We start from the raw sequence: 12,523 nt of genomic DNA, 5'->3' as shown, positions 1-12,523 counted from the left end.
TCCTGTCATGCACTAGTAGAGTGCAATTATTACGTCACATAGGTTAGTTATTGGCAAGAATTATTTCACGAAATGGTTTTCAAGGAGCCATTGATGCAGAAAGGTGAAAATGTTTTTTACATAAATTCTGTTTTTTACGGTTCACATGAGCAAGACATGAGATTTCACAGGGCTCAAAATTGCGACCAATACAGTCACATTTGTGACTTAACTTTACTTATTTGCGACTAGAAAAATGAGAGTAGTTGCAAATTTGCGACTAGGTTTTGCCCTGACTGACACAAATTAAAAGGGCTACCGCTAGCAGTAATCTCAAAGGAAAACGAACATTGCTTGTGGATAAAAGACACAATTTATTCGAATAGGTATTGTCAAAAGAGCGAGTTGAAAGAGCTGCTAGCCCGTGAGCGATTCCAAAGTTCAGAGTCTTAAGATTCTAATGAGCATGCATGTTACGCATCACGCATAACATCCTAACGTGACATCTCCTCTAAGACAGCTTAGGGAAATAAACAAGGTTCCAACAAGCAAACAAGGTTCATTAGCGATCCATAAGGTTTTGGGTGTGTACAACTACTAAATCACCCAAAGGTTCTTTTAGTTCAAACTTATAGTAGCTTGACAGTATCCTGTATAGTTTCAATAAGACACTGTGGTGGTCTTCGAATCCATAGACTTCTTCTGGCAGGTTGTTCTTCCTGCGGAATATTGGTGTGTGATTCCATTTCTGGTGTTTTGATACCAGCATTAATGTTTGGTTGCATACAAGGATTTGACTCGTCACTGACTACTGCTTCCCCTGCCGGACATGGGACTGGAGATGCCTCCTCCTTGGTCAGCTGAAGATGGAAACGATTTTGATGCATCTGTGTTCCATCTGGGGTCGCCACAATGTACAAACAAGGGGCCTGGTGTTGTTTGACGACCACCCCAGGTGTCCATTCCCATCCCTGCTTCATTCACACAGGTTCACCTTCATGTAGTTTGGAAGGTGGTTGAGTGCCACGATCATAGAGCACTTTCTGACATTGTTGACGTGTCAGCAGATTGTGATGAATCTGAGAAGTAGACCTAGGCTGCGGTTGTAGGAGGCTCTTGGAAGTTGGCAGTCTTTTTCTAAGCTTTCTACTCATAGGTAGTTCTGCTGGAGATTCATCCATTCCACTGATAGGGGAATTACGGAATTCTAATAAAGCGAAGAATGCATCCTGTTTGGACTCATAAGCTTTCCTTAGTAACTGCTTAACTGTCTGTATGTTTCTTTCCACAAGACCATTAGACTTCGGGTGGTGTGGACTAGAGGTTACCACTTCAAACTCCCACTTACTGGCAAAGTCCTTAAATTTCACACCGTTGAAAGGCATGTTGTCTGCAATAAGCCTCTCTGGGATTCCATGACGTGCAAACATATCTTTCATTGCCATGATAGCTGCTTCACTATTCTTACTAGAGAGGCAAGCTTCTTCAGGATACTTTGAAAAACAGTCCACTGCGACTGTCATCCAGGGCCTCTCAAGGACCTCTTGAGGAATCAAAGACTCTCTCTGGTTGCTTTGCTGGTGTTGCTGATGGGTACTGCACTTGGATACCAACTCGTCAATTGCACTATTGATACCTGGCCAAAACACTGCACTCCTGGCAAGTGCTCTGCACTTCTCAATCCCAAGGTGTGCAGCGTGTATGCATTCTAAGATTTTGGGTCGCAGGCTGTGGGGAACAATTATGCGATCACCCTTGAATATCAACCCTCATAGCAGCTTATTTCATCTCGGTAGTTCCAGTAAGGTATTGTCTTAACTGGTGTCTTTACTTTGGTCTGCAGCCATCCACTCATGACAACTTTCTGCAACTGTTGAAGTTCAGGAGCGACTGGGGGGTCATTCTGCAGAAGAACTGCACCAACACCTTTTGAGTTTGCATCAACAGACAGGGTCGCTGGTTCTTTAGGGTCAAAGAACTTGAGGACTGGAGCTGAGGAGATTGAAGCTTTCAGGCATGTAAATGTGTCATCTTCTACTTGTCCCCAGGACCATTCAATATCTTTCTGGAGTAGCTGGCAGAGTGGGGCACTCTTCTGAGACATGTTTGGGATAAACTTAGACAAATAGGTCACCACACCCAAGAATCTCTGTTTAACACCATCTGCACTCAACACGTGGCCCACATAATGAACTTCAGATATCGAAAAAGGGCATTTCTCTCTGTCAAGTTTAAGGTTGCGCTCACAACAGCAGTCCAATACCTGTCTAAGCCTCACATCATGCTGCTCCGTATCTTCCCTCCACACAACAAGATCATCCACAATTACCTCAACACCTTCAATGTCCCAAAACAAATGGAACATAACATTCTGGAAGACTTCTGGGGCTGATGCTATACCGAATGGCAAACATGTGTAACTATACCGGCCAAATGGGGTGTTAAAGGTAGCTAGCTTGCTACTGTCCTTGGCTAGTTTAACCTGCCAAAAGCCATGGTTAGCATCAAGGATACTGAACACTTTTGGATTGTGTATTCTGCTAATACCATTTTCCATGGTCTGCATGGGAAAATGTTTGTGCATGACAGCACGATTGAGGTCGCTAGGAGTTAGGCATGCTCTAAGCTTGTTATTCTTCTTCTTGGCAACCACATGACTGTGCACCCAAGCAGTGGACTCTGTACTTTTCTTAATGACTCCCAGCTTCTCCATTCTCTGAAGCTTGTCCTTAAGAGGCTTGCGAAGGGCCACAGGAACAATACGGGGAGGGTGCATAACAGGTGAGGCATCGGGATCACTTTGAATTTTGTGCTGGATGCCTTTAATCTCACCCAGGCCCTTAAACAATTCTGCATACTCAGATTCCAGGTTCTCTTCTTGAAGTTGGTAAATTCTCTTTATCAGGCCTAAATCAAGACAGGACTTCAATCCAATAATGGATGGTAAATCTTGCTCAATGAGTATGTTGTCTACCACGATGAATTTCCCTTTGTACTCACAAGTTAGGCTGATCTTGCCACTGGGTGTGCTTCGACATCCGTCATACACTTTCAGCTTGGCTTTGCACTGGCAAGTCTGTTTGGGACCAACTGGAAGTTGAGCCAACAACGACTTGGAAATGACATCACAATCAACACCCAAATCTAATTTAAAATTCACACTTGTATCAGCAATCTTGAGCGAGATGTGCCAATCATCTTGAGAAGGGCATTCATCAATGGAATCCACTGAAAAGGTCAGAAGATCGGCTTCGTTGTCACTGCCCTCTGATTCAGCAACTGCGTATACCATTTTCCCGCCAAAATCCCGCAGTCTTTTTCATCAAACCTTCACAAAGTGATCTCGCTTCTGGCAGTATTCACACGTTTTGCCCAAAGCAGGGCAAGATCCCCATGAGTGAGAAGAACCACAAAACGTGCACTTTCCTGTTTGTGAGCCCGAACCTGGTCTCGGTTGACGTGAAGGATTTTTTTCTGTCTGCCGCTGCCAGCTCGAATTTCATTCACGATCGGATTTTCAATGTTTTGCTCCTTTGGGCCCATCGCTTTAATCTGTTCTTTTGAAGCCCCGGACGCTCTTACCATAGAAATCGCTTTTTCCAGTGTAAGCTTCTCCTCCCTCAGTAATCGTTCCTTCACTTGTAGATCTTGTATACTAAACATGAACTCTTCTCGCACTATGTCATCAACCAGCAATGAGTACTCGCAAGATTTCACCCTGTTTTTCAAACGTGTGACAAACTGATCCACGGTTTCAGAATCTTTCTGTGTTATCTGCCAAAACTGATGTCTCTCCAAGACTACCTTCTTCCTGGGGTTACAGTACTGCTCAAACTGCTCAAGGACTTTGCTCAACTTATTCTCGTCGCCTTCGGCAAACTGAAAATGTGTTGAAGACCTCAATGGCGTCTTGTCCTGCAAAGTTTAGCAATGTAGCAATCTTGACCTTATCATCTTTCTTTTTGCTTCCCAAAGCAGTTATGTAGATATCAAACTGCTACTTAAATCTCCGCCAATTTTCTGATGTGTTTCCGTTGAAATTAGGCTGGTGAAAACCATGTCGAAAGAACGAGTCAAAAGAGCCGCTAGCCCGGGAGCGATTCCAAAGTTCAAAGTCTTAAGATTCTGATGAGCATGCATGTCACACATCACGCATAACATCCTAACATGACAGATATAAAACAAACCCACGATTCTTTGATCGCCGACTGGATCGCCATGTTTGATTATTCTAAGGCACACTAAAGTAAACGACTCTTTGTCGAAAACTTCAAAATGGCTACCCCTGTTCGAAATCGCCCTATAATGCATTGCAAACCCTTGAGCATTGAGAACGTCTTCCAGTCTATGGATTGTGTCTCTTATATTTGATTTTTTGACTAAAAATTTACATTTAGCGACCACTTAGTCGCCAAATGGCAACTTAAGGATTTTGTTAATTTCGAACCCTGTTTCAGTGGTTCACAACGGTTCACATCCCCTATTAAAGAACATAAAAGATACTCTTTATTTGTGTTACGTGAACCATTGTGAACCGTTGTGAATCGTTGCAAAGCCACCTCGGGGCCTGTATTCTGCTAACAACATCAAGGACAGAAGCAGAAAATCTGGTTTTTATGGGTGGCAACTGTTCCCAAGAACTGTTGCATTGTCAGCGATAGCTTGTGTCATGCCAGACTTCTGCTGCTGAGTTCAATCACTGGGTTTGTTATCAGCGAAATCACTCAGACAAATTTCGCGAGTCAAAATCTACATGGACATAAATTTGGGTATTTTCTTTGCCATATTATCTTACAAACAAGTTTGTTGTTTTCTACCATGTGGACTCATTTTGTGCTGAACAAGACCACTAAATATTGCAGCGCACTAAAGGGGCCACTAATGCGTGGAGACTGGAAACGAGTCTGTGGAAAACTATTCTTCACTGCTCTTAAAGGAGCTCAGTCACGGTGTTTTGTGTTTTTTGGCCACGTACAAAATCTCCATTAAATGGAAGGAAACCAGAAAATAATAGTTTACTAAGACAGACAAACATCATAGAGATAATAATAAACCATAAAGGAACAAGGATGGTCAGGGATGGCGAAGATTGACGCAGATTGCAAACAACAAATTTGAAAAATTTAGGTTAAACTTTTCAAAATGTGCAAACCGTGACTGAGCTCCTTTAAGCCTCCAAATCCTGACCTAAACTACAACTAGACAGTTTCTATTGCAATGTTTATGGTATATCAGTATTTTCAACACATGTATGTGGTACAATTTCTATTTACTTTCGCTGAAAGGCAGTTTCAGACAATCATCAGGACAAAAGTGTTGACAAAACAAACGCTTTCTATTGGCATTGAAAATTGGAGATTGAAAAACTTGCATTCAACAAAACAGGTATTTTTCGGGAAGTGTCTGCACTGCTTTTGTCCATGATTGTAGTGAAGGATGCAAAGTCAGTTGCAGGTTTTTCTCCTTCCCACCAATTTCAAGTTGTACAGAATGACATCACATAAACACAGCCTGGCTGCCAAGTATTGTTTCAAATTAGCAGCCTCCGTAGTAGAATTTTGGGCTTCTTTCGAGACAAACTTCCTCCAGGATAGCAGGTGCTTCAGAGGCTGAAACTTCAGTGAGTGAAAAAGCTGAATGTCTACTTGCTATAGGGGAAGACAACAAAAGTAAGCTTTTTGGAATGACCTCCTTTAAACTGTTCTAGCCACGAGATTGGTCATCCACCTGTTCTTAAAATGGCAGCCTGTACATGTAGCTTGTGCTTTGAACAAGCCACAAAAAAACTACAAACTGTGTTTAATACCAGCAAAATTTGCAATTGTCTGGATCTGTTCTGTACGTCAATGGCTCTGAAAATGTGCTCAGGTGAAATATGCAACAACAGCGTTCAATTTCAAATAGAAATACGAAAAATTAGCCATCGCCGTTCCTCATACTATGCAGAACTTGGTCATTTCACATTGTTTTGCAGAGGACAGCAAAGAACTGTACAAAGTCTTATCGCATGCAAAGCCATCATTCTGCTCATTAAACTTTTTGTTTTGTGACATTCTCATTGCCGTCAATGTCGTGGTTTGCTTAAGCCCCCTATTATTCAAGTTGGTGTATCCCCCCCCCCCCAAAGCAATGTTTGAATAGTGGGTCTACCTTGGATGAATCAACATCAACATTGTGTTCGGGTTGGGAAGAGGCAGGTGGACAGAAAGACCATATTTGGGCAAAAGTGTCCCAAGACTTTTTACCAGGATTGTAGTTTGTGCATGGCTTGATAAGAAAAAAAGTGGCTACTTTGAATTTTCATGCAGACCATACATTTAAGTCCCAGATGTGATGTAGCATTCTGGTTGATGGGTTTCCTCTTGTGTATCCCATAGCAGAAAGAGAAGGGAATGTCTCTCTCCTGCAGGGTATAGGTATTATATAATCATATATGGACAATTTTAGTTGAGGAATTGTCTCTGTTAAAATACCTTTTCTTTGATTTTAGGATAGAGGGCAATTTGCCAAATGGTCACGATCAGGCCCAAGTAATTTTTCCGGCTCGCCTGTTTCGGGTATGTTAATGTCATTTGCTTGATCTTACCACTGCTTATGTTCACCTGGGCCTAGTTGTTAAAAACACAATTTAGCTAATTAAGCTAATTGCAGTTTTGCAACTTTTTAGTAGTTTGTCTGGTTTTTGTTTTTCTGTCCTCTAGTTATTTTTCTCTGTTGACTTGTTTAAGGTTACACAATACCTTGAGAGTGCTACTTTTGTCAAATTTTTCTTTCCAAGCAAGACAAAAAGGTTGCTATAAATTTTAACATTTCCCAAAAAATGAAAGTAAAATCTTAAAACATGCGCAAGTTAAAAAAAAGGTTTTTAAATAAAAGTTAATGAAACAGTTAGGTGCCATAATCTTCATAGCACAAGGACTTTTTGTGCAAAACAGCTTCCTCCAGGTGAAGACTGCTCTATAAACACGCTGAAGTTTAACAATGAGAATGTAACTATTACACCATTATTGTCTTGGAATTCCCACAAAAATAACACTTTTGCTCACTGTGGAAGGCAGGGGTGCCATTATTTCATTGGCTGGCAGCATATTCTCTTGACATACATCCAAGTAAAGGCATGACATGTTTACAACTCTTCAGACAGTGAAAACTCGCAACAGTTTTTCTAAAGAATACCATCTCTTGCAAGAATAACATCACTCAATGGTATTGTGTAACCTTAAGCTTAAAATCCCTCATACTGACAACAAAAACATGCAACTATTGACTTGCTAATGAATATTTGCCACGTTATTATTCGTACATGTACAGTATTGTGCAAAAGTGATGCAAAAGAAATTTGTTGAAATTCGTCCTTTGTTCTCACGAATTTTCCACGAAAAGTCATCAAATTTTTTAAAGATGTTTTGTAGGGTTCTAAGCAAAAAAATCACAATCTTTCTCAAAAATTCGAGATTGCAAAATTCAAAGTAGCGAATTTTCGAGGTAACCAAACGAAAATTCAAGATAGCAAAATTCAAAGCAGCGAATTTTTGTGACATGAACCGTCCTGAATGACATCGCTGAACAGGCATATGTAAATAAACTAATTAACAAATGGTAAACGCCATAGCGTGCACTATTGAGTTGTGGATGCACGCAGGAGGTTGCTAAGCAGAAAAGAAGCGTAATTTTTGAGCAGAGCTAATAAAGAGCAAAATTTCACTCAAATGTTCAAAGTCATTTATCAAACAGAGCGAATTTTTGCTCAAAAATGCAAAGTCAATTTTTGTTCTGAGTGAATCTTCATTAGAAAATTCGCATAGTTGGAAACAATAGGTGTCGCAAATTATCGTGGCTTTTCATCGAAAATTTGCTTCCATCAAAAATTCAATATTTTTTCATCAAAAATCCAAGAAAAGCCCTGAATTTCGGCAAAATACATTTGTATTACATTTGCACAATAATGTATGACTGTTACACCACAAAATGTAATAACCATGACACAAAATATACTTAAGTATTCAATGCAAAATGTGATAACTTTTCAACACAAAAGGTAATAAATTTTCTAAAGCATAATGTATTAGTGCAAAATGTAGTAGATCTCGAATAACATGCATGATTCTTTGAAATCAGTATCATCATAACTCAATTACATTTATCCAACATAGATTATGTGAATTGATATCAGGTATTAGTTCTCAACTCTTAAAAGCAGGGCCGTAGGGACAACCCTGGTCAAAACTTCATGGGACAGTTATTAAAATTAAGAGGGTAAATGTACTTCGTGAAATAAGCTCTGTTGTTGTTTTAGTAAACCATTACTTTTGTTTCCCCTACCCCAAGCAATGTTGAACCTGACGAAAATGACTTGAATGCATGACATCAACATTGCATCAGGGGGAGGGGAGGGGGGAAAGGAATCCTTTTTATGGGTTACTGCCTTTATGTCCCAAGACTTCTGGCCAGGTTTGTAGCAAGCATGTAGTGCTTTTAATCTCATCGTGTTTAAATCGTAAAGGATCTTGGTTACTTCTTACTTACTTAGGCATTAATCTTCATCCAGACTTTATCCTCAATTTTATTTTATTTTTATAGTACTGTTGAGAATATTTGCCATCTGCTGGTAAAATATTAAATCAGTGAGCGAAGTAGGGGCAACAGTAAACAAAACTGTTTAAATAATGAGAGGAAGATCGAATTTTGAGTTCATAAATAGCCGTACCCGAATGATAAGTGTCAACAGATGCAGGTGATAGTTGCATTCACTACTGAGAAGTTAATAAATGGTTGTTATTGTTTCCTATGTACTTTTTTTTCAGACTAGCCCTCCCTCCAACCATGAAACAAATCTTCAAAAAAAATTGCATAGTGATACATTTATGGCTTTGTATAAAAAAATAAGCAAAATGTTTACTATTTTTGTTATTACAAAATAACCCATGTTTGTGAAAACAAAGAAAGGGTCTAGGGCCACCTCCCAAAACATGTTGTTTCTCACTGATGATCCCCTTCTCTGTTGCCCCAGTCCATCCCCACCAATAACCTGCTTGAACATACATGCACATTTTTACCGTAGACCTCTGATTTAGGACTTTAACTTTACATGCTATCTTGTATTACATTCTTGGGTTATTACATTTTACGTTTAAAAAGTTTCTACGTTTTGTGTTGAAAAGTTATTACATTTTCCGTTGATGTTATATTTTGCACAAGTGTTACATTTTGTGGTGATTGTTATTACATTTTGTGGTGATTATTACAGTTTGTACATTTTGCGGCATAACATTTTGAGATGGGCCATCTATGGCCTTTTATATTATATTTAAGAGTGTGTCCATGAGAAAACCAGGCAGGAGATAATACAGCTCAAATCACCAATTTCGCTCAAACTTGGCAGAAATGTTGGGTTTGGTGTGTAAATGATCATGGCAAAAACTTTTAAAAAATATTTCATTCCCCTCAAGTTAGGGGAACTCCCTCCAAAAATGGCCATTTGTCACTAATTTATGCATATTTAATTAGCTGTCTATGATTTAGTACTTCTACAACAAAAAGGGTAAGGTAAAGTCTGCATGCAAGCCTAGTGGCTCATCAGGCTGGGGCTTATCCTGGTTTCAGTAGCATGAAGTGACTAGGAGTACTTCTACTTCCCCCTGGATGGGATGCTAGTCCATCGCAGGGTTACCCCCTAGCATTAGATTCGCCGGTACCCATTTATACACCTGGGTGGAGAGAGGCACTGTGAGAGTAAAGTGTCTTGCCCAAGAACACAACACAATGTCCCCGGCCAGGGCTCGAACCCGGACCGCTTGATCCAGAGTCAAGCACGCTAACCATGAGGCCACCGCACCTCCCACAAAGGATGGCAAATGGATATTCTGTTTAAACCTCCGGTCAAAGCAACGGAACAGATGACACAAAACTGGACATTTCACTATCCAAGAATCAACAATTCTTTAACTCTACTTGACATTGTTTTAACATCACACCCTGAGAGATTGGCGACAAGTGGAATTTTGCAAGTTGGGATTAGCGATCACGACCTGATCTTTGTTGTGAGGAAACAAAAGCTACCGAGACCTAAGGCAAGAACAATAGAATTCAGATCCCTGAAGTATTTGGACTTGAACACATTTCTTTCTGATCTCAGAAACGTCCCCTGGGACAGCGCTTATATTTATGACAACATCGATGATATATGGGCACATTGGTCTGGCCTATATAAACAAGTCCTAGACGAGCACGCACCTGTAAAACGAATACAGCTTCGTAATAACCAATTGCCGTGGATCAGCCCAGACATTCAAAAGCAGATTCGCATACGAAACCGACTCTACAAGAAATTCCGTCGCGTGCCAACAGACTCAAACTGGTGTAAGTACAAAGAACAACGGAACAGAGTTACAGGTCTAAAGAGAAGAGCAGTCAAAAATTTCTGCGCTGATGCAGCCTCAGGAACATCATCTGCTGGTTTATTCTGGAAAAAGATGAAACCTCTTCTTCCGAACAACAAATCTAACACTGATGGCACAGCTAACATCCATCTTCTGGATGATGGGAAACTCGTATCTAATCCCAGCAACGTATTTAACGACTTCTTTGTAAATCCAAGAATACAGGACTCAGCCTTGAGCTTAACGGAAGAGAATTTCGGCGACCATCCTAGCATAGCAGCAATTAAAAGCAAATCATACAACCTTGACTTTGCTTTTAAGGAAATCAACAAGGAAACCGTAACCAACTACGTATTAAAAATGAATGCCAAGAAATCCACTGGCCCCGACGGTTTCTCTCCAAAGATTGTTAAACTTTCCGCTATAGCCGTGGCTACTCCGTTAACGTCTTTGTTTAATTACTGTATTCGCACGAGTACTCTGACCAAAGAATGGAAAATGAGTAATGTCACCCCCATCCATAAGAAGGGCGATGTGACCGATAAAAACAATTACCGACCAGTCAGCGTTATCTCTGCAATCTCTAAACTATTTGAGAAAGTGCTGTTCGACCAGATGTACGCCTCCTTTGCACCAATTTTCTCGCCCAACATGTCGGGTTTTCTTAAGGGACACTCCTGCGCTACAGCGTTGATCAAATTAACAGATGATTGGAGACGCGCACTTGATGAAAAAAAAGAAGTGGGTGTAGTTGCTATCGATCTCTCCAAGGCCTTCGACTGCATTTGCCACAATCTGCTGCTAGCAAAGTTAAAAGCGTATGGCTTGCAAGAACCAGCCCTACAACTTTTAAGATCATTTTTGCATGACCGTAAACAAAGGGTAATATGCAATAATACGTGTTCTAGCTGGTCACTTTTACAGTGCGGCCTCCCGCAGGGAAGTCTCCTTAGCCCCTTACTGTTTAACATCTTTATGAACGACATGAACGAATCTGTTTCCGTCTCTTCCCTCCGCCTCTATGCGGATGATACAACCGAATATATGGCGGACGAAAGTCCTCTTGTGCTTCAACACGTCTTAAATCAAGACATGGAAAAACTATTTACCTGGCTTAACTACAACTATCTTCAAGCCAACGGGGACAAGACACAAGCAATGATTCTTGGGAATTCAACATACAATTACGATTTGGAGTTTGATGGCACCTTAATCGATATCAAAGAACATTTAAAGATCCTTGGAGTATGTCTGGACAATAAGTTATCTTTCAAAGAACACACAAATGTAATGCTGAAAAGAGTATATGCTAAGATTGCCGCACTTTGTCGCCTCAAGTGCTTAGTACCCATAGATACTTTATTACTTTTATACAGGAGCTTTATAATACCGCATTTTGAGTATTGTAATTCTTTACTGATTGGTATAGGTAAAACGCTCAACAAAAAAGTGGAAGACGCTAACTACTACGGTCTACGAACAGTAATGAACACGGGGAAAACTTCTAATTATGAGTCATTACTCAAACTGCTGGGCATGAGAACGCTAGAACATAGACGTATTGAACAATCTCTGATAATATTTTTTAAGTGTTTTAAAGAAAATGGCCCACGTTATATCACCAACTTATTCAAGCCCCGGGTCACGCCATACAATCTTAGAAGCAGCGGGCTAAACGTAGAACAACGCCCTTACAATAGTAGATTCTTCCACGGCTCGTATTCTTATATCATCTCTAGAATTTGGAATCAGTTACTGCCGGCAGCAAAAAATGCAGCAAACGTTCCAGCTTTTATCAATCATCTTAATACAATAAACTTTGGTGGCTGCCAATGCAGTTCTTGTCTTAAATGATTCCTTTACATGTTGTATTTTTATCGTTTTTTAATATTGTATTTTCAACACATATTTTTTAAGATATTAATAGTATGATAATTTTGTATTTTTTAATATATAGTTTTTAAATCTTTTTTTTAACATGTATGTCAAACACTTTTATCATGAGCCCCTGGCTCGGGAGATTTGGGCAACCACTCCCCGTGTTCTTGACGTAAAATAAATTACCTTACCTTACCTTACCTAACAAGAGCACAAAATTGCATCTAAGTGACATGTATGTAGTAGTTATTTCTTGTTTCCATTCTACTTCACACCTCAAAACCTAA

The 12,523-nt window shown here is 40.1% G+C and overlaps 1 protein-coding gene across 6 annotated transcripts in view; it reads left to right on the top strand.

The window, feature by feature from the left end:
* The window catches only part of LOC145462394 (uncharacterized), a 238,699-nt gene that overhangs the window by 194,278 nt on the left and 31,898 nt on the right, over positions 1 to 12,523 (top strand). For all 6 annotated transcript variants that reach the window (XM_081445910.1, XM_081445911.1, XM_081445909.1 and 3 more), the window contains one exon: positions 6,470 to 6,536. In XM_081445910.1, coding sequence (XP_081302036.1) covers positions 6,470 to 6,536 — 67 coding nt within the window. The remainder of the gene's footprint in view (positions 1 to 6,469; positions 6,537 to 12,523) is intronic.

Source organism: Orbicella franksi, chromosome 12, assembly GCF_964199315.1.
Source record: "Orbicella franksi chromosome 12, jaOrbFran1.1, whole genome shotgun sequence".
Taxonomy (NCBI): Eukaryota; Metazoa; Cnidaria; class Anthozoa; order Scleractinia; family Merulinidae; genus Orbicella; species Orbicella franksi.
Note: the sequence above shows the minus strand (reverse complement) of the source record. Positions and strands in the feature narration are given on the sequence as shown.